Genomic DNA, 22,051 nt, shown 5'->3' with positions numbered 1-22,051 from the left:
GCACAACAAAAACAATGAATGAAGGCAGAGCAATTTCTATCTCCATGTCCTCTCCAAGTGAGGGCAGCACAGAAGTGAGCTTTCGAGGTTTCACTTTTTTAATGTCTAAGAAGATGCCAGTGTTTGCCTGAAACCAGCGGTTAAGATCCCTGAACTGCGCCAGCATGCTTGGACATTTGTTTAAAACATCAACCATTCACCACTAAGTTGAATAAACTTATTAAAAAAAAAAAAAAAAAACTTCCCCAGCTGGATGTTAAAACCCCAGGATTGTGTATGCAAATAAAAACTCCATAGAAAGATCTCCTGGCTGAATCTATATTTGCATAAGCAAACTATGTTATGAAGTTACCCTTTAATTTCCATACAGGCTTATTTTGTTTTCTAAAGACAGAAGGGGTGGAAGGATAGAAATTGCAGTGGGGGTGGGTAGAGATTAAAAAGTGGTACCACTGTACATGGGACACCATTTGGTAACTGCTAGTGAAGTGTGTCGTAGACCTTGTGCAAAGAAACCCAGCTGAATTCCCACTTGGAGCCTCTGTGAGTTGGGGGCCTTGACAGTTTACAAAGTGTGTGACTTTCCCCCTCATATCTGTACCTCAGATGGCATTCATTTCATGCACAGCTTAGTTTCCAGAATCTCTTTCCTCCACAAAGGGGGGACCACCCACGTTCCCTATTCCCAAGGTCCTCCCGGACCACTGGCCTCACCTCCTGCCACTGAGTTGGGTTTTGGGCAAAGATAGGATTCAGGGGAACGCTGGAGCTGGTGGGTGGGGAGGTGATGGTGGTAGGAGCAGCTCCCCTTTCCGGACTTTAAGGTTTTGCCTTTTTTAGGTAAAGTAAGGAGATACTTCCCAAATGTTCCCAGTTCTCATTCACACAGCAGTTTGGTAGAGCTTCTTGGCTTTTACCTCATTTTATAATTCTGTCATCCAAAAAGATAGGAAAATAGGGCCATTAAAACTGAGCACACAGATTGTCGCATGGTTACAGGAGGTGTGCTGCTCATCCTCAATTTCGTTGTAACCTAGTACGGAAAAGAGGAAATCCAAGAAAATTTAAGGATAAAAACATCATCTGCTGGTTTTGCAATTTAAAAAAAAATGCAGTGGTGACTGATTGTGATCAACCCCTAGATTCATTTCTCTGTATTTCACTTTTTCTTCTTGTAAAAGGGATTTTCTTAAAAATGTTCTTTCTTAGCTTAAAAAAGTGGGGAGTCCCAGAATTAATAAGTGAAATAAGCTTATAATTATAAATAATGAAAGTGTCAGCTTTCCTTTGCTGAACTGAGATCTTTTTCTCTTGGCTTAACCACCTGATGCTTCAGAATCAGACTTCTTCACATGTTCTTCAAACATTGAACATGACAGCATGCACACAAGGCAAGGCATTGTTTGAGGATATTAATTTATTTTTTTTTCTTTTTGCCATGCCCAGAAATGCTCCTCTCCCCACTCAGGTTTTCCTGATTCCAGCTTGTCTGCAGGGCAGCTAAAATATTAGTGGCTGGCTCATGTGATTCATAAGCTCTGCCGCACACTCATTGTTTTCCACTTCTTGGTGCAATGTTTACACATCTAACTAACCCCTCCCCTCTCCCACCCCCAAATGTGAAACAAGAAGAAAATGTACTGGGGAAGAAGGTAAGGTCATTTGCTCTGCAATCTCCAAATCTAATACGTTAGAATTTCATGGGTGGCCTTGCCAGATAAAATACAGACGCTCAGTTACATCCAAATTTCAGAAAGACAGCAGATAATTCCTCAGTATGACTATAAAAAGGCCCCTGGCAGTTCTAGGGACATACATTCTTATGCTTCAAAATTATTCTGCACTGATCTGAAATTCGAATTAACTAAGTATCTTATATTCTTATTATTGAGAGTATTGGCTACACATCCGGCAACCCTCTCCATGAGGCTGACTCCCAAAACACAGAGTTTTTGTGATCTCTTCCATAATGCAGACAAAGAGTATTAATTCAGTTGATGCTGGCGGAATGCCTCTTTGGGAAGTGCTTCTTTGGGAAGTGAAGAACTGGGTGGACAGGGAGAAAAGACTACTGGTCGTCTCTGGCTCCATAGCCAGTAAGGAAGGGGAGGGTAGATAGACACATAACATGGCAGGGTCCTGTGTGGGCATTTCTCTCTGGTCCTCTCTTTACAGTTATTTAGTTATTTATTTAGTGCCTATTTTGTGGCAGACACTGGGCCTGATGGGAGCTAGGGAGGTAATGATGTCCAAAGCAATGGCTCTTCCCTTCAAAGCTCGTGGTCTGGCCAACGAGATGCATATTCAACAACTGCACGAATATATTACAGTTGTATTATTCTATATCTAGTAGAGTCATCTCCTTGTAATGTTCTTCAAGAGTCTCTGGGCATTTTCCCAGTGCAGAGAAGAAAAGTGCCCATTTCCCAATGAAACTGATGAGTGTAGATGTGTCTCTCAATCTTTTTGACATTATCACCTTCCCAATGTGAAGCTTTTTAAGCTATTTTCCCCCTGGATGGGTACAATAGCATAGGGAGTGGGGAAGATCTTGGTTTGTTGGAGGGAGTGTAGGACGGAGGAGGTAGTAAGAGCTTGAGTTTGGGTATCAGGTTCCTGGGATTTTTTTTTTTAAGATTTTATTTATTTATTCATTCATGAGAGACACAGAGAGAGAGAGAGAGAGAGAGGCAGAGAGAGAGAGGCAGAGACACAGGCAGAGGGAGAAGCAGGCTCCATGCAGGGAGCCTGACATGGGACTCGATCCCAGGGAACGTGGGACTTGATCCCAGGTCCCCAGGATCATGCCCAGGGCTGAAGGCGGCGCTAAACCGCTGAGCCACCCGGGCTGCCCAGGTTCCTGGGATTTTTATGTCAACTCTGTCCCCTTATTGGTGTAATGGATGGGAAAGCTTTTGAGCCACGTAGGGCCAAAATTTCTCTATCTGTAAAATGAACATAATAATTAGTCCCTTCCTCATAGAACTGTTGTTAGAACATTCAATGGTTTAGAACAGTGCCTGGCACTGGTACCTTTGATTGGGATTATTAAATCAAAGTTAAAAGTTGGAAATTACATCCTTTATATTTATTTTAACCTCCTTTAATTTCACATTTGAATTAATAAAATAGTACACGCTTATAATATAAACAAATATGCATGTATTAGAGGTGTATGTTCAAACTGTTTTTACTGATGGGAACATGATCAAACCTATTTGAAGACCCATGGCCTTGATACAGAGTAATGTCCTCACAGTAAAGTACCTCTTACCAGCACCTTGATTCCTAATGACTTACATGAACATAAAATATTCTTTTGCAAAGGGAAAATATCTTGACTTTTTCCAAAATTTTAACACAAATTGCATTCGCATAGAATCTTTATAAGTAACAGAAAATTTTAAAAAGAAAATTAACATGCGTAACCCTAGCCTATGCTTATAAAAAAGAGATCTTTCACTTCTGAAATCCTGAGATCAGTCTAATTTTTTTTTTTTTTAACTCTGTAGGGTGCTGAAAAGTCGCCTGCTACTTCATCTGACATCAAGTCAGACAAAGCGAACTTTATATCCCAGGAGACCAGAGGAGCAGCCAAGAACCCTACATCCACAGACACTGCAAAGGAAGCTGCCAAGGAAAAGGGAGGTCCCACCTCTCTGCCTCTGGGCAAACTGTTCTGGAAAAAGGTAAGTCCTGTTTTCAAGACCTGCAGAGTAGTTGGGGCTAGGGTGACTGGAGAAATTATTTCAGTTGGGCTAATCCATGTGCTCACAAAGTACAGAGTTTATTTTTTCTTCCCCAAAATGACTCAACTAGCCATTGAGTTGAAGACTTGTCATTTACTCCTGGGAAGCGTGAAGTGCCTATGGTGTTAGAAGCATGTGTTTCATGGGAAAGAAAAGGAAATAAACAAGTAGATTTTTTCATTCTTGGAGTCACTCTGGTTCATGACAGACAGTTGTGGTATTTCATGATTTCATTTTCTTTACAAAATGGCTTAGTACTCTGGCTTCCTCCTGGATTCCTCTGAGACTGTCCACCCCCGCCCCCCACACCGACCCTGGCAAGCTGAACCACCTCTGGGCTCCCTCTCTCTTTTCCCAGCAAGACATAATCAGTCATTATGAACCACGAAAGCTCACTCTCCTTTTGGAAAACCAAGGTGTCCACCATTCACCACCAGGACAAGCACACAATGTGCTCTGTGATAGGAGCATTCAAAATATTGTCCATTTTTTTCCCTTCTGAACTAAGGTGGCATACAAGGGAGTTTGGTGGGTGGGGCTGAGTCAGTCTGAGAGCTAGTCCTCGGTCATCATTGCTGAGCACACCCCAGCTGCCACACATGTTCAGAACTCTTGCCTCTTTTAAATGTGGCCAAAAGATGAGCAAGAAGTTGTGGGTGAGAAAGTGGAACATAATTCATAGAGCTGAAAAAAATATCTAATTAGTAATTTCTTCAAAACATCCATGCCACTTAGCATGCAGCACATGCTGCAAGTCAGGTAATGAACACAGATGCCCCTACAGTGCTTGCTTTATTCTTTGGTCCAGAATCCAGCTGGATTCTAGAACTCTTTTCTTTGGCTTTCCATTGTACAGAAATCTTCCTTCTGGGTTCAGCCCAGAACACAAACTTCAATACTTAATGAAAACTTTGGGTGATGTCATTTGGCATTCTGTTCTAATCCTCCTTCCTTCCCAACCACGAATTACTTATTTTTAAACATCTTTTATCAGCAATATAATGTAGGGAAAAGTTCCCAAGTGAATCATATGTGCATACTGGTGGCCAGGAAGATGACTTAGGCAACCCACATTCAAACATCCTTTATTTTTAAAATTATATATATTTAAAATGCATTAGAAAAACTGAGCTAGCACATTAAACTCAAGATTTAATAGACATTTTGCTCGAGGTGAGACTATATATATACATTTAGGTTAAGAAGTAATCCAATTAAAAGGAAAGTGTCACACAATGGATGTATTGATCTTAAGTACATGATCGTAAATTTGGATCCTCCAAGGAGTGACACAGACGGGATCGATATACAATAGATTTACTGTAGGAAAGCACCGAGAAGGATAAAGGGGAGGGGACAGGAGTAGGGAGAGGGAGACTTCAGACCACAATGAGGGTCTGACATGGCCGAAGGGAGACAGGGAAGGAAGGAGGAGAAGGTTGGAAAAGCCAGGGACTATGGGTGGTGCTGAGCCAATGGCAAATCCCAAGTCCCATGTTGAGCAAGAATGGTTCCGGCATCACCTGGGAACAGGCGGCAAGAACACAGCCTCAGCATTAGCTCTGTAGCGGATGCCAAGGGGTGCAGGCCAGGAGCTGCCCTTCTAGTGGGGAAATCTGAGCAGTAAACACTCCATAGTTGCCATAGATGGTACATGAAATGTGGCCAAAACCATATAGGAGGCTGGCAAATGACTGAAGCTTGAGGAACACTTATGTAAGTTTGGAATTGGACAGATGAGCCCTGATGAGCTGCCTCAGTTTCCTCATTTGTAAAATGTAGATAATAATAGTACCTCATCATAGAAATGAAGATTAGATGAAATTATGCCTGCAAAACCCCCAATTTCATGCCTAGAGTAAAAGTGACCAGTGAATGGCCCTTCGGACCTATGTCATTTTTCTCCCGTGTGCTCAGGAGGCTGGATACACTGACCATGGCCACCTCTCAATCTCTCCATACCCTCTGATTTGGGGAAGTTTCTGAGCTACTAAGCCACAAATACTCCATCTTTCCTTATCTTTGGGGCCTATAAGGCATACATTGATTCCTTTTTGAAATTCAAGCTATCTCCATTGGGGGGGGAAAAAAAAAAAAGAGAACCACTTGACATTCTTTCCCTAATGGTCGGATTTCATGTAGTTCAGTCCCGCTGTTTTTTGATTTTTCACCATTATCTGGCTTTATTTCTTTAGTAGATTATAAAAATAATGAAGAGAAGCTAAAACTCAAATCACCCATAAATCTTACTTTTCCTTCCTCCATCCGACCAGAAAGAACAGCTCTCTATGGAAGTAAAATAGGAACGATTCACTCATGCAAGAGTATTTGAAATCTCCTTTCTGCAGAGATGCTTTTGTGCTAAATGCTTTGTGCTAAGGCATTAAAAAGATACCAGCAAACAGATTGCTGCCCTTTGGTAGCTTACACTAATCTCAAGGGGTGAGGGGACTTACGTTCTAGTCAAAAACAAAAAGAACATGGTGTCTACGAACCATCTGCATATACAACGTCTTCATTTTCTTTTCTTTAAATTAGATAAGCTTTGGTTATAAAATCATTGTTGTAAAAATTCTGAAAAGCAAACAGAGAAATGCTAAAAAATCTTGATCTTTCCACTAACCCAAGCTCTCTTTCTTCTCCTCTTTTAACTGGAAAGAGGAGAAAAAATTTTTTTAATTTATTTGGAAATTTGGAAAATTTGGAAAAATTTTTTTAATTTATTTTTTTATTGGTGTTCAATTTGCCAACATATAGAATAACACCCAGTGCTCATCCCATCAAGTGCCCCTCTCAGTGCCCATCACCCAGTCACCCCCACCCCCCGCCCACCTCCCCTTCCACCACCCCTAGTTCGTTTCCCAGAGTTAGGAGTCTCTCATGTTCTGTCTCCCTCCCTGATAAGCTGACTTTGAACCATATACATCTAGAATGTGAACATCAGGAATAAAAATTTACCCCTAATGTGCTGTGGACAGGAAATTCTAAGTTATTTTGATTTGTAGTCTTGATTGCTGAAGTCATTCTGATTATAAGACAAAAATAACACAAATAGCCTTTGAGAAAATTAGTTTCAAATTAGTTGTATTTGCCAAAAAAATGTTTAAAATTCAATATCCTGGAGGACTTATGTCCCTTATTGTTCTGAGTTCTCTGGGGGTACCATTTGCTCTGTGACCTCACAAAAGTTACTCATCCTGTAAGCGTTTTCTTTTCTTCATCTGTTGAAGGAAAAGGGTTGGAATAGATGATCTTGAAAATTCTGGTATGTGGCAAATCTCACATTCCAGACAGAACCAGAAAGATTGGACTGCATAGCCTTGGACAAACTGCTTGACCCCTCAAGCCTCTGTTTCCTTTTGTGTAAATAGGGACACGTTTATCTCACTGTGCTGTTATGACACTCCATTAAGTGTACACAGAGAGACCCTCAGACATAGTAAGTGCTCAACGAACAGTTTTATCATTTCTTCAGGTATGAACAGTTGCTGGTTCTGATCTAAATATCCATGTGGGGCATCGGGTGCCAAGAGCGCCCAAGGTACAAAATGAGTCTAAGACTCATGGATTCTGCTATTGAAACACCCGAAGTCCATTTGGAGGAACGAGGTAGATGCACATGCATGCACGTGCAAATGTGTGTGTACCTAGGCATGCACACAATTCGTAAATAATACATTTGGAATGTCTTCAAAACAGTGCTTTTCCTGCTTTCCTTTGGAGGACACAAATGATGTCGTGCAAAATAATGGGGGTTCTGGAGCCAAAGAGACACATCATCCAATCTCAGCTCTTGCTGAGAGTTGCTGGCTGTTTGGATGTCATCGGGTCACTTAAACCCTCCATGCCTTGCTTTCCTCTGCTCTGGAAGCAGGCAGTGACACCTACCTTTTGTGATTATTGGGAAGAGAATGCAGAGTGACTAGCCCTGGTTCCAAAACAATGATGTTAGGATCCAGTGTCAGTGTGTCGTGTGCAGGTTACAAAGTGCTACGCGTGTTTAGAAAAGGCAGCAGTCGGCGTAGGTCCAAACAGACCAAAAGAACTTTAAAAATCCTCTGAATCATCTGAGTTACTTGCTTCAAGTGCAGATTCCTGTATTTGATCCCCAAATCCACAGGAATCCTGGTGAAGAGAGTCTGGCATATGGCTGGACAATTATGGCAGCACTTGAAAGGCGGGCTGAAATGTCTCGGCTTGAGGAAAGGTCTTAGGGCCGCTGTGAAATCAGTGAACTCGGAACAGCTGTCACATGATCAAAATGATGCTTCCAGAAGACCTGCTAGCAACAGGGATGTCTGTTGGCTTAAGTGCTACCATGTGACAATATTTTAAAGAAACATTCTTTCTTCATTGTACTCTTCAAAGGACAGGACCCCTTGCTCTGCAAGTTTATACTGATGCATTCAGGGGCTGTGTTTGGGTCCTTATTCTCCAAAATATAAATGCCCCAACAGGAGCCTTTAGTTTCAAACTAAAGAATTGTTGTTATGGTGAACGAGGCCGGGTAGTTTGTAGGCTCAGCAGGTAACAGCTGGATGTCCAGTTCATTGAAGAAGACCAGAAGTTTCCGTAGGCTCAACAGGTAACAGCTGGATGTCCAGTTCATTGAAGAAGACCAGAAGGTTCCGGGCTTGAGATTTGAATGGGAATCCTGAACTCTGTGCACTTCCCGATTAGCCCCTCACCTTATCATGTTCTGACTGGAGAGCCTGAGCACCCAATAAACACTTTTTACTCTGCACAGGTGGCCCTTGCGCTTAAAAAGTCTCCCTCGTCTACGTTGAAGTGAGCTGCTCCGTCAGCAGCGCCGTGCAATCTCCCCACCTGCACACATTTCCCAGGTGGAAGAATCAAGTCCTCTGCCCTCCAGCCCAGAGCTTATCTATCACACAGGACCCACTGGCAGTGGAGAAAAGCGGGTGGCAATCTGGTGCCTCTGGTTTCTCCACTCATAGGCTTTCTACACATAAGGAGAAAAGGAAGAAGCTTCCTGAGGCTTTCATTTGTCATTGTGTGTTGAGCATGGAAACCATGCTGGGTGCAGATACACATGGCCTGTGAGATCCAGGCTTGGCTCAAAGGCTGGGTTCAATAGAAATACAGTTGTAAATGATCCAAGCTGAAAATCTCATCTAGAGAGAAAGCCAATCTGGTGTTGGAGAAAGAAGCTCACACCATTACTAAAAAAATGTGTTTTTAGTAATGCAAAAAAAAGAAAAAATTAGTAAAAAACTGTTCTGACCCTTGAAATCGTCACGGCAGAGGGAAAACTTGGCTCTTAGAACCATTTCCACCACTTCCTAGCTGGACCACCTTGAACAAATGACTTTACCTCCCTATATCTCTATTTCTCGCTGTGTAGATGAGGATCACCATCCTTACCACTGGGGGCCACTCTCAGGGAGATGGTGTCTACAAAGCACCTGCATATACGATGTCTATACAAGTATACAATCTGTTTGCACAATGCAGAAGACATATTTGTGAATGCTGAGTCCTTTCTCCCCTTCCACTGAATGTTTTAAAGGTAAAAATAAACACAGGACTTGGAACAGAGTGAATATGTGGAAGAGCTCCTTGCCTGGAATCCAAGAAGGTCTATGAACACCCTAAAATTATTTGCAAAATATTCTGTTTGTGTTTATTTTTCTGGGGAGAGAGGCCAGATCTGTCAAGTGAGTCACAAAGTGGTCTGTAAACACCACCACCACCACCACCCCTGACAAATTTAAGAACAACTGCTAAGATGATCTCCAAAGTTGAAGCTTAGCAAACTGATGGCGGCATTGACCTTTGATAGCACTGGGCCAACTGCTCTCCTAATTTGAGGCAAGTCTGCGCATGCCAGATTTCCTCCCAGTAGGGAGGAACAGTGTTTGAAGTTGGATGTGTTGGACGCCAACCCTCTGGGCCTCCATAGGAGGGTTTTAACCAAATTCAACTTTGGCGTGATGACATGATGACATTGGCCCATACTGAGCTGATGTAAGAGGCAACTTCTGACGCTGGCCACCGTGCTGCGGTCAGAATACGGCTGAAGACCCTCAGTGTCTGTTTGCTCTATGAGTACCATGGGATGGATTTCTCTGGACTTTCGGCCAGAATTTTCCTGAGCTGCTCATTTGTTTTTACCTAATGGTGACTGTGTCCTGCATGACCGATCCTTTTCCCTCTTTTCATCAACAACAACCAGAAAATGTTAAGGAAAATGCGCCACTGATCCACAGCCCAGGCTGTGGTTTGTGTTTTCTGTAGCAACCCTTCTTCTCACTCCATTGGTGTCCTGGCTGCAGCTGGGTGTTTATTTGCCCTTCGTTGCATTTTTAAAATACAGACCTATTTATATTATCTTGCTGTACTGTTGACTGTCGTGTAAACCTCCCACAAGTCCATTTTGAAACCACGTATGCATAAGCAATACAACGTCCAAGATGGCACCAGAGGGCTGCGAGCCCAACTAAACTCTCCATTTATGGGCTAACCTCTGACTCTTACTTTTGTTTTTATCTTCCCTTTAGTCAGTTAAAGAGGATTCAGTCCCTGCAGGTGCAGAGGAGAATGTAAGTTATGCATTAATTGGCACAACCATTCCATGCTCATCTTCCGCATACTGGACCATTGGGTATTGGCTGTGGGGCCCCGTGTTCTTGCATGCTCCAACGTCTCCCATCTGCTGTGGACTCTTTCAGCCTTTCACAGGATTAGGGACAAATGGGAAATAATGCTGGGTGAATATCTGTAACGCCTATTGAATCAATGCAAACTAAACACAAAATCAGAGTAATTGTTTTTATAATTTGTTATCATTTAGGGGCTGAAAGAGTCTACCAAACATAAGAACATTCTCACTCTTCCTTGAGGGGCAATGATGCTGCATGCTGTCCTCCTCCACCTTGATTGCTCTTTCATCTTTATTTCCATGGCAACCTAGATTCTCTACTAACTGTGGGCCTTAGCCAGGATGGGTAGTGGCATCCAGCAGGAGAGCTTCTTGCTGCACTTGATGCCGAGACTGTTGATGTTGGGCGGGAGGGCTGACTTCTGGGATCTACACCTGAGAGACACAGGTTGAGCCTCTTTGTCCAAACTTTCAAGACTGTTCATTCACATCTGAAGGGAATGGCTCCATAGAGGCACGTAAGAAATGGAGTTTTCCAAAACATGTTCCAGGGAGATTAATAAATTGTCCTCATGAGTCAGCAGCTTTCTGCTCTGAAGAAAAAAAAGTACAGTCTTTGGAAAATGCTCTAAGTGGGGATAAGTGAGTTCACAGCTCCTTAAGATAGAAACTGATCATTATCATTTTGCCAAAGCAAAATATGTTTGGCTCTTTCTAGGTGTCTCTTATTTGCTAGCCTTGGATAGGGCTTGTGTTTTCATTTTTATTTAATTGTTGGCATTGAATGGATGTTGGAAATCCAAGTATGTTCCAGAAATGTTGCCTGTGATGTGGAATGAAAATTAGAATGACTGTGTTATGGTTCTTGTTAGGAGAAAGATCTTTCAAATCTGCTTTTTTTGTTGTTGCAAGTGTTTTTCTTTTCTTTCTTTCTTTCTTTCTTTCTTTCTTTCTTTCTTTCTTTCTTTCTTTCTTTCTTTCTTCTTTCTTCTTTCTTTCTATCCCCGGCCCCCTCTCTTTTGAGCCAAACGTAGTAGCTCAGGGAAGCTCATATCTCTCATAATTCCAGAAAATTTTCATGACGTGACCAGCTATTTTCTACAGAGACAGAGCAACCTGTGAGGAGAAACTCTGTCCCTTTTCCCCATGAACTTTGGGTTTAAAAGCTGCAGGTCAGGTCTGAAGCATCAGTTAGCTTGGAGGTTCTGAGTTTTTTGAAAAGAAACTCGTTTTGGGATGTTTGTGTGCAGTTGCCTGTCTGAGGAACTCCTTGCAGCTTGCATGTTAAAATGTGGAGTTGACCTCTGACAAAGAGGAAGCATTTCCTTCTCCAATGTGAAGTTCAAAACAGAAAGATAAACGTGAACCAAAGTTAAATTACTGATAGCAAAAGAGAACAAAAAAGCTGATGAAGACATCAAAGAAAGCAAAATATTTTCTCAAGAAAATAAAGCAGCATTATCAAAATGGCTTTAAATTGCTTAGCCCCACAAGTAACATTTCTGTTTGGAAGCTCCAGCATTTCATTGTCTAACAGCCTGTTAGTGGGAGGGAATGAGATTAAAAGTAGTGATCCTGGGCCCATCAGCCCCAGGCTGTGCTACTTCTGGGACCTCAGTTTACTCATCTCTTAAATGGCCACAATAATATCACCTACCCCTTAGGGTTCTTGTGGGATTCAATGAACAAGGCATACGGCATAACGTGCATATGGCAGTGCCTGAAACACAGGAAGAATTTAGTAATTTAGAGGTCAGCAAACTGCAGCTCACAAGCTGGTTCCAGCCCATTGTGTCCATATGACCTATGAGCTAAAAATGGCTTTTACATTTTGAATGATGAGAAAATTGAAAGAAGAATGATATTTCAGGGCATGTAAAAATTACACAAATTTGGATGCTGGGTGGCTCAGTCAGCTGAGCATCTGACTCTTGATTTCAGCTCAGATCTCAGGGTTGTGATCTCAGGGTTGTGAGATCAAGCCCCACATCAGGTTCCACACACCCAGGGTGGAACCTGTTTAGGATTCTCTCTCTCCCTCATCCTCTGCCCCTCCTCACTGCCCTGCTTCTGCCATAAATAAATATGTAAATAAGTAAGTAAATAAATAAATAAGATGAGAGTATCTGTTTTTTAAAAAAATTACACAAATGTCATATTTCACTGTTTATGAATAAAGTTTTATTAGCACACTCATTCATTTGCATGTCATCTATAGCTGCTTTCCTGCTTCAGTGGCAGAGTAGAGTAGTTGGGACAGGGCCCTTGGCAGGAAGAGTTTGCCACCCATGGGGTAACTGTTAGTGCAGAGGAGTTGTAACGTGATGAGTGCTTCCCAGTAATCCCTGGTTATAGTGCCCTGTGAAATTGCACATCTGTCAGCTGACTCAGTGCCCATGTGGAGTGAAGGCATGTGTGAAATAATTACTTTAATTTCCTTCTCCCAAATAAGAGACATAGCATTAACCAAAACAACGCAGAGTACTCTAAACCTCCAAACAGGACCATTAGGTGAGATTAATCATATTATATGAGTCCTTTTAACTAGCAACTTCTGGCTAAAATATGATTTTTTTTAAATTTCTCTGCCACCAGTTTCTTTTTTTTTTTAAAGATTTTATTTATTTATTCATAGAGACAGAGAGAGATAGGCAGAGACACAGGCAGAGGGAGAAGCAGGCATCATACAGAAAGCCTGACGTGGGACTCGATCCAGGGTCTCCAGGATCACGCCCTGGGCTGCAGGTGGCACTAAACTGCTGCACCACTGGGGCTGCCCCTACCACCAGTTTCTATAGCCAATCTATGAACCAATGCAAAGCAAAAGATAGAATGATTTCAACATTTCTCATAGTTTTTCATGAGGAGAAAAATGAGGCTTTTGAAATCCACAGAAGTTGGGTGCTTTTCCTAGAATGTGTTTCTGGTCCTATCAGAAATAAAATCTACTACAGAAACTACTGACTCATTCCACTATAATCTGTAAATATTTTGGCCATTGCTTAATTAAGTTAATGTTCTAACTAATGAGGGGGAAAGAAATCTTTCCTTCCCAATGACCTGTAAGATGAAAGAAACAGGTGCTTCGGTTGTTTACCTCTTAGGAAGTAAGCTCACAGTTACAAGTGAAAGAAAACCCAACCTAACCTAGATTTGTGTTGTTTTTTTCTTTTTTTAAAAGAAATTTATTGGCACTCATCACTGGGAAGTAGAATTGGTTTTAAATAAATCTTGATTCAGGGCTTTCCTGTGGCTCAGCCTTCATGGCCTGGCTACATTTCTAGCTCTCTAACATCATATCACATAGTCCAGAGTTAAGGAGAGATTGGTCCAGTAGAAACCCTGCATGCCCTGGAATCGATTCTCTTTCACAGATTTACATGGGTTCACAGGCTCTATTAGTCAGCTTGGCCAGGTTGTGTTGCAGCAACATCCAAGCCCCACACCGCAGTGGCTTTCAACAGCAAAGATCTTTTTTTCCCCTCACTCATGCTACATGGCAGCCATGGGTTGGCCGTAGCTGATCCATGTGGCTTCTTCCTGCCGAGATCTAGACTGAGAAAAACATTCCCTTCCATAAAGGCGTGCAATTGTAGTGACAAGAGAGAAGACAGTGCTGGGGGTGAACCATGAAATGGTTCTGAGAGCTTCCACTCAGTCTTGCTTTACATCCTATTGGCTCATGTTACATTTGCCAAAGCAAGTCACGCAGCAATGGGCACAGATGTATGATCCCCTCAAAGGACGCCAGAGTGAATAACTGGGAAAGTCACACACTCCGTCACACACTCCTGGCCCTGAATTCTTATGGTCAAGGAGCTGGACCATGTGGGTTGGCTTAGATCTGCTCAAGCAACTTCATCCTGACTATGCAGGCTAAAAGCTAAGGAGGGTTGTTCCCCCAAGATAAAGCTGGGGTTCCATGAAGGGAATGAGGGAGAATAGTTACCAGATTGAAAAATAAAATCTTTCCCAGGTCTTTGTGATTCAAATAATCCCGTTCTAAATCAAATCAGACAGCATCTTTAAAAGATTCTAAAGTAAAAACTGTTAGTAGTGTGTGTGTTATGGGTGAAGTTTAGGTGGAGGGCATCTATTTTGCTATAAATCTGTTTCCCAAACTCACAGTTCCAGTGAAAACTGTATAATCCAAATTTCAAGAGTACATATGGGATAATATTTGAGATCTGAAAAAAAAAAAGGTGAAACCTTTTGCTCTGATGTGTATTGTCCGTGTTAAACATAAGAGCCATCTTCACACAAAGTGTAATAACCCCTCCTGAAATCAAGCAAGGGGGATTTGATTCTAAAATACAGCACAGGTCTGATTTTCATTATATCCATCATGCCCCAAATTAAACTATGTAGATGCAGTCATATATTCTAAATAGGGAGTGACTTTTTCCAAAGCCCTTGCCTAGAAGGATATCAGAAAACTATCCAAATAAAAATCAAATTTTATGTCTATAGATGCAAATCAGCTCCTAACTAAGGTCAAATCCTTCTGGATTTCCACACTGGAAATCAGTGGATTTTCCCTGGCTGCTGAAAGCCAATTTCTTGGCTTCAAAGTTAATGGGAGTCTCTAGAAGTTCCCCCAAAATCAGCTTTTTTTAAATGCCTACCGAAACAGTTGTGTTTTGAACAATGGACTCTGGCCTAGGATTTATGAGTTGACATCACTCAAATGTTTAAAGGCCCAGCAAGAAAACCATTGGCAATCAAAAAAAATGATTGATGAAGTCACTGCCATATAGTCTGATCATTTTTATTATGTAATTTTCCCTCCAGGCTCTTGCATACAAAAAAGAAACATGCTGTTTCAAAGACAGAATAATTCTGAACCCAGATTAAATGAGTCAGACTCTGGTCATTACCCACCTAAGGGCTATTTCCCATTTCTCCACCCTTCTTCCCTTGATGTTGGGCAAGGTTGGCAACTACCACACCCCCGAAGAATTTGATCATGATTAGTCTACAGCAATGATCCCATTTTTTTTTCAACAATGACTTATCTAGGGGTAAGGATGTGACCACATCTGGCCAATAGAATGTATGCTAAGGTAGGAAATCAAAATACAGAAGTTCATTTGGAACAAACATTTTGCTATAGCCTTCCTCCCTTTTTTAAGACATTGGGTTGAGGATATGATGCCTGGAACCGTAGCAGCTATTTCATATCCATGAGGTAACCCAGCATGCCAAGGATGGCAGAGTCAAAGGATAGAAGGAGCCCAGATTCTTAAAGACATTGTGGAGCCATTGAACCAGTCCTAGAACTTCTCACTTGCAAACTTTTTGTTTTATATTTTTTCTAGTAAAGTCACTATTAGACATTCAGTTACTGGTACACAACCCCATCCTCATTGAAATGGCTACTTACCTGGGCTGGGACTTTGGCCAAGTCATTCAATCATTCAGATTCTTCATCTCTAGGATAGCAATAATGTTACTTACTCTGAGCTGTTTAATAATTTAATAACTATTCACCAAGGTAATATATTAAAAGTACCTTGCATGATATCAGCCATAGTAAGAGATAGTTATTAATATCATCTCTAAAAAGTGGGCATGGGCATGGTGGGTGATTCCTCATAATTCGGGCCCATGGAATAAATGGTTCTCATAATAGCACAAGTAACTACTGCTAGTATTAATTGAGTGCTTGTTATGTGTTAGGCACATTTCTAAGAACTTTATGTGCACTGCCTGATTTAATTTTGCAAACAACATTCAGATGTGTATAGAATTAGAAAAACCCAGGTACAGAGATGGGTAGAGACCTCATTTTAGAGCCTCTGTATGGGATAGAGTGGAGACTTAGAGCCAGTTAGGCTGGCGCTATAGGCTGCGAGACCTGCGAGACCACTACATTAGACTACCTGCATTTCAGGCTTACCCCCAGACTCTTGGGGCAGAAGCTTCTTTCTTCAGAATTGCAATTGAATTGAATCAGGCCTAGATGGGGAAATCCATGATCACATCTGACCGCCAATCCCAGTATGTCAGTTGGCTTCGGTCTCAGCTTAGTTTCCCAAGATGGGCCTGTTTGGCCAGTCCAGTGTTTTCATTCTTTCAGTGTCTTTAGATGGGAAACCTTGACTTGTTCATCAGCTCATTTGTGTCTTATGGTCAATCCATATAAATATAACCTGCCTTGCCTCCTTTGGACTTTTGAGTTGATGATTCCCCAACCTAGATCTTTACCTACAACAGAAAGCTGCTAGAAGTTATGACAATGAGTTATAAAATTGAAGGTGGGGAGAGATGGCTGTGATTTAGTTGCCGTATTTTGGGGTGTTCCCTCATGCTGATCTGTTTATGGGCAACTTCCTGCTTTGGTTGATAACACAGAAATTAAGGGGGGGTCCTTCTCAATCTGGATCACTGGGGCTGTGGGGCTGTGTGCAAACTAATGGTGTGTTTGGCATGAAGGAAAGGAAAATAATTTCTCCACAGGCATACAGGTGTTTTTGGAAATACCTAAGTTCCCTCCCCCTACTCCTTGGCCAGAAGAATAAGATTCAGAGGAAGCTGGGGGGTCCAGCACCGGCAAAGACAAATGCAAAGATGCCTTTGGCTCTAGAGCGCCTTTCTGTGAGGCAAGGGATGACAAACTTATGGTGTGAAGGGCCAGGTAGTAAATATTTCAGACTTTACAGGCCACACGTAGTGTCTGTTGCCTGTCTTTCATCTTGTAAAAACATTTTACAACCTTTAAAAAAAAAAAGTAGAATCCATTCTTAGCTCACAGCCATACGAAAACAGTATCTAAGATGGATGTGGTAGTAGTTTGCCTCTCAGCCCCTGCCTGAGGAAACAAAGAAATTATGGAGCCTTCTCCAGGCCAATTCAATCTGTTGCAGGGACCAATGCAAAGCAGCCTCTGTTCCAGATGTGACTGGGGCACAGCACAAATGGAGTGAGGCAATGCAAAAGAACAGAATTTAGAATCAGAATGCAGGTGAATTGGACCTTCCATCCAAACCCCTTGTTGCTGGCCATCTCTTTCCCCCTATAGACATCCTGGGGCACTGAGCTCACTGGGTACTTTGCAGGGGGCTGTCAGGAACTTACCTATGGTTTTCTTACCAAGTTCAGTTTTCTTCTGAAAGCATGAACTTCGGGTAAGAAACAAATACAAATGACTGGCCTGGGGTAGGGTGGGAAGTAAGCTAAAGAGGAGATCCAGTCTGTTAAATCCAGTGTGGCTTTCGTGCTACCTTTTCCACAAAGAGAATGGGTCCTTCCAAGTTGTGGTTATCTTAGGGCAGGTGGTGGAAGATGTCATGGTCACCATCTCTAAGACTGGACCTTTAAGGAAATGCTGACTCCTGATTTTTACCCAGGCCAGGTGTAAGTCACCTTGATGGCAGACCAAAGAGGTGGGCCTACTGGAATGGAAGGGGTACTGAGCATTCTGTAGACAGCAGTCCCCAGGAAGGGCTTCCTACCTAAGCCTGTACCTTATGGAGCAGGATTTTTGCCACTTCCAAGTGGCATATTTGGCATTTTTTCCCCAGAAATTGGCTGTTTGAAAGTACATTATATGACATGTACATTGCTTCTTGAAGATGTGCCTGTGTAGAAATGTTCACTCGTTCAGACCTATAACACTATGTGGACAAGGGGGCAACCAAGACCCCACTTCAGAAAGCTTATTTTGGGGAATGTTTTTTTTTTCACTGTCTTATTACCTGGCAAAATAATCCAGGTGGTGTGTGAATCACCAGTAGAGGTTGTAAAGTCTGAGGAAGTAGAATCAGCCTTACAAACAGTGGATCTCAATGAAGAAGGAGATGCCACACCTGAACCCACAGAAGTAAAACTCAAAAGAGAAGAATACAAACCACCGAGAACATCCCTGATGGCGTTTCTCAGACAAATGGTAAGCCACCTGCTCCCAGCACAGGAAAACTGAAATACCCACATCAGCTTCTGAGAGTCAAGGACCTGTCTCAGGTGGGGTAAGACGTAATTGTACGTGGTGGAGATGGGATATAAATGAAATCTGTCGTGTGCAGGGAGACAATTGCCTTTCATCCTACTGACTCAATCATAGAGCAAGTCTCAGTTTATTTCCAATGTTCCTTAATATTTCCTTAACTCCTGACAACTCCCTTTTTAACAAAGAAAGAGCTGGCCTTGGGTCCTGAGCTTTGGCAGACAGCAGCATCCATCCAGAAGTTAATATTATTGTTCGCTTTCAATTTAAGTTATTTTTAAAGTTTCCTTCTGTTTATGGCAAATGATATTGTTTTTCTCATTATGGTAATGAGATGCAGTTTCCTTTGAAAATACATTTATTTACATAAAGAACATAAGGCATTGTTTAAAGAACTGGGCAAGAAATAGGCCAAGTTATATATTGATGCTGGAAAAATTCTGAAAGTGACGTGTGAGAGACACAAATTTGGACAAAGCTGATTTAGAAATAATTCCAATTATAAAGTGACAGCATAATTTTCTAATAGTGAATGTGTATAAATCAGTTGGTGAATTTGCCAGGCTTTTAACTTGCATAAAATGGAAAGAATGCAGACATGTTTTTTGGTGTCTGTAAAGTGTCATGTACATTAAATAACTAAGCATCCAAGAAATTAAATAATATAATACAACCAAATCCAACTTGGTTGGAAGACAAAAAAGCAAAAACCCATGTAGAAGGTCGTTGGTTTAATTCTCTTTTAATGAGAAACAAGAATTTCATTATTGTGTACCATTATTTTCAGGAGTATTTGGAAGTTTAATCCTCTGAGAAAGCAACCCTCTGGTTTCATAGGCTCTGCCTGTTAAGGAATTCATTCTAGCCCACACCACAACATAACATAACACAAAACCCTTGCCAGTGGGAGCTGAGGCATATTAGAAATAACTCTGTTAGAAATTGTCAACAGGAGTCGTTTTCTTTTATCACTGGACTCTCTGGGAGTAGGAAGCGCAGAGTAAGTATTGAGCAACATGTATGGATGGGAGCCCACCTATATTCCTGGTCATTTCTCTGCAATTTGGCACTGAAAACAGGGATCAAGATCTGAGATTTTTCAACCAATTTTTACACAATGTCAGGAAAGAAAAGAACATTTGGCCTGTTTCTGGCAACCCATCTACATTACAAATGGAATCCTCAAATAGTTCATCATAACACTGAGAGTGATCCAACTTTCCTCTTTCTGGGTGGGGTTGGGGGATTACCCATCCCCCTGCTGCCACCACCAACATAACAAATTATGGTTTTCTCTCCCAAATGACTAACCTGAGACTTCTTAAAGACAAGAAAATGCAAGAGACTCCAAATAAAGTATGAAAGATGACTAAACTTCCCACTACATCCTTAAATTCTAATGAGGTCCCACATTACTTAAATTCACCATCCAGAGCTCTCCCCTCTAGGTTTCTTGAAGATATTTTCTAGCCATAGAAACTGGGTACCTCTGAACTCTTAGAGGAACAAACTAGAAACAAAAGAGTCTTTTATAATTGATTCTCCATAGGATAGGGATAGAGGTAGAAGAGGATACATTTTTCTGGAGCAATCCGCAGTGGATTCATAGTATCAGATCTTATAATGTCCATTATAATAATGTCTTATTATCTACCGGCCATAGGAAGACTTATGCCTGGGATCTTGAACGTTTTTCCTTTCTATTAATGTTGAAATTCCAAAGCTTCTGTAATTTGAAGGGTTTTCCCTAAAGATTCCAGATAACCTAATGATTCTCGTCTTGCAGTCTGTTTTGTCTTCATTATAACAATATATTGCCATTGTAGTAATAATAATAATTCAAATACACAGAAAACATGGGTTTTCCAGTTTGCCATGATCTCATGACTCCCTATTGCCACATCCAGCCCAGCTCACTCATTTATGTCACTGGCCCTATCCCTGTGGGTATTTGGTGAGGTGTCCCTGATATAGTGCCACTCCATTCTTTATAACAACTTCGTTGAATCACATCATCTGGATTTATCATATTCAGATTAACCATTGTTCTCTTGATGGACGTTTGATTTGTTTTCAACTTGTTGCACTTCATTTGGTCATTTATTCAACAAATAATCATTGAGGACCCACTGTATTCCAGCCATTGGGATACAACAGTAAGTGGACGTGGCCCCTGTCCTCCTGGAGAATGAAGCCTAGTGAGGAAAACAAACGTTTAACTCTAGGCCACCTGCAGTGAGCACACACCATGTGTCTCAGGCACATGACCTCAGGTGCTTCACTAACTAACCTGATGAACATCCTTGTGCACCTACCTTCATGCGTATGTGCTAATATCCCACAGCATGCATTCCTGGGCGCTGGCTTCAGAAACTGTTTTCAGGAAACACTTTGAGCTAACATTTCGTGCCTTCCAAATGAATCTAAAGTCTGGATTTACACAGAAGAAACCCAAACCAATCCAAACCCTGCTCCAAGGGCTTGAAAATTGAAACAACCCCTGACTCATCACTGAGCTTTTTATTTTTTTAAGCCAAATAAATGAACATTTCAAACTGATTTTAGATATTGTTGGCAAAATATAGTTCTTTTTAAAATAATTGATTTAATAAATAGAAGAGTGAAGCCAACTGTAAAGGCGTCACCCTTGTTTTGGAATCAACATCAGCATTCATCAGATCATTGCTTTGCCTTTGCCTTCCTTAAATTTCTCTCAGAAAGCATATTTTGCTGTCCCCTGGCAATGTGACTCATGGTTGCATTTTAAAAAATGCATTGCCCAGTTTATTTCTAATGAGATGTTTTTCTTTCCAGAAATTAACCTCTCATAAAAATAGAAATGGAAAGAATATGATTTTTCAAATAATCCTATTTCAGTAGAAAAAAATTATATTTCAGGAAAAATAGAGTCACGTAAATCCTCACACAGCATCTGACACATGTAGATCTATCACTTCACAAAAATCCTATGGGCTCCTACAGATTTTCAAAATAATTGCAAGGAATCTCTAAGACATCTGTCATGCCCTAAATAGAAAAAGATTCTTATATGTATTAATTCAAGTGTATGTCAAGAAATTGGATATTTGAAGTGCCAGTATATTTTTATAAAGTGAGTGGGTGGAGAACTCTATTCATGTGCCCACAAACCAGGTAGGCAGATGAAACCGTAAGGTGCTGGATAGAATTATAGAGATATAGATTTATAGTTTGCCAATATTAATAACACCCTGTACTTGAAAAGTGGTTTCCTCCTCCAAACCATTGTCACCTACTGTTTCATTTAATTCTCTTCCTGTCTCTTTCTTTAGACCATTAGTTTTATAAGAAGCTCTTTGTTGGAACAATGTTCTCAGGCACAGAGAGGGACTGTGAGCTTTAATATTGGGCAAATGTGAGACTGGAATGAGGATACAGCCAGGAAATCATGGTCTTCCGTTGCTTACATTCAATCTATAAATCTAATAAAACCTGTTGAAATTTACCCTCTGGAGGAAAAAAGAGGATGGTTCGTGATGATAATTGTCAAACAAAAAAATTAAAAAACAAAAACAGGAGTCTTCTAGCTCAAGTTCTTGATCTCTGATTCTGCCCCAAGTATTGACTATGAATACAGAGTTGCTCTTCGAGAGAAGGTTTCTGAAAGTAACATTGGTTTGGGTAATTCCTGTCTCCACAGGGGCCTGTGTTCCGTTTTACCCTTAAAGGGGATTCTGTGGTCATTGGCACTCTCAG

At 41.3% G+C, this 22,051-nt stretch overlaps 1 protein-coding gene across 5 annotated transcripts in view; it reads left to right on the top strand.

Annotated features, from left to right (window-relative positions):
• Positions 1-22,051, top strand: part of BCAS1 (brain enriched myelin associated protein 1) — a 97,622-nt gene that overhangs the window by 60,762 nt on the left and 14,809 nt on the right. For 3 of the 5 annotated variants that reach the window (XM_038572627.1, XM_038572625.1, XM_038572626.1), the window contains 3 exons: positions 3,513-3,689; positions 10,271-10,312; positions 18,086-18,259. In XM_038572627.1, the coding sequence (XP_038428555.1) occupies positions 3,513-3,689; positions 10,271-10,312; positions 18,086-18,259 (393 nt within the window). The remainder of the gene's footprint in view (positions 1-3,512; positions 3,690-10,270; positions 10,313-18,085; positions 18,260-22,051) is intronic. The other 2 variants (XM_038572628.1, XM_038572629.1) reach the window with 2 other exon arrangements.

This window comes from Canis lupus, chromosome 24, assembly GCF_011100685.1.
Source record: "Canis lupus familiaris isolate Mischka breed German Shepherd chromosome 24, alternate assembly UU_Cfam_GSD_1.0, whole genome shotgun sequence".
Lineage (NCBI taxonomy): Eukaryota > Metazoa > Chordata > Mammalia > Carnivora > Canidae > Canis > Canis lupus.
The sequence above is the reverse complement of the archived record's forward strand: the minus strand, read 5'-3'. Positions and strand labels throughout refer to the sequence as shown.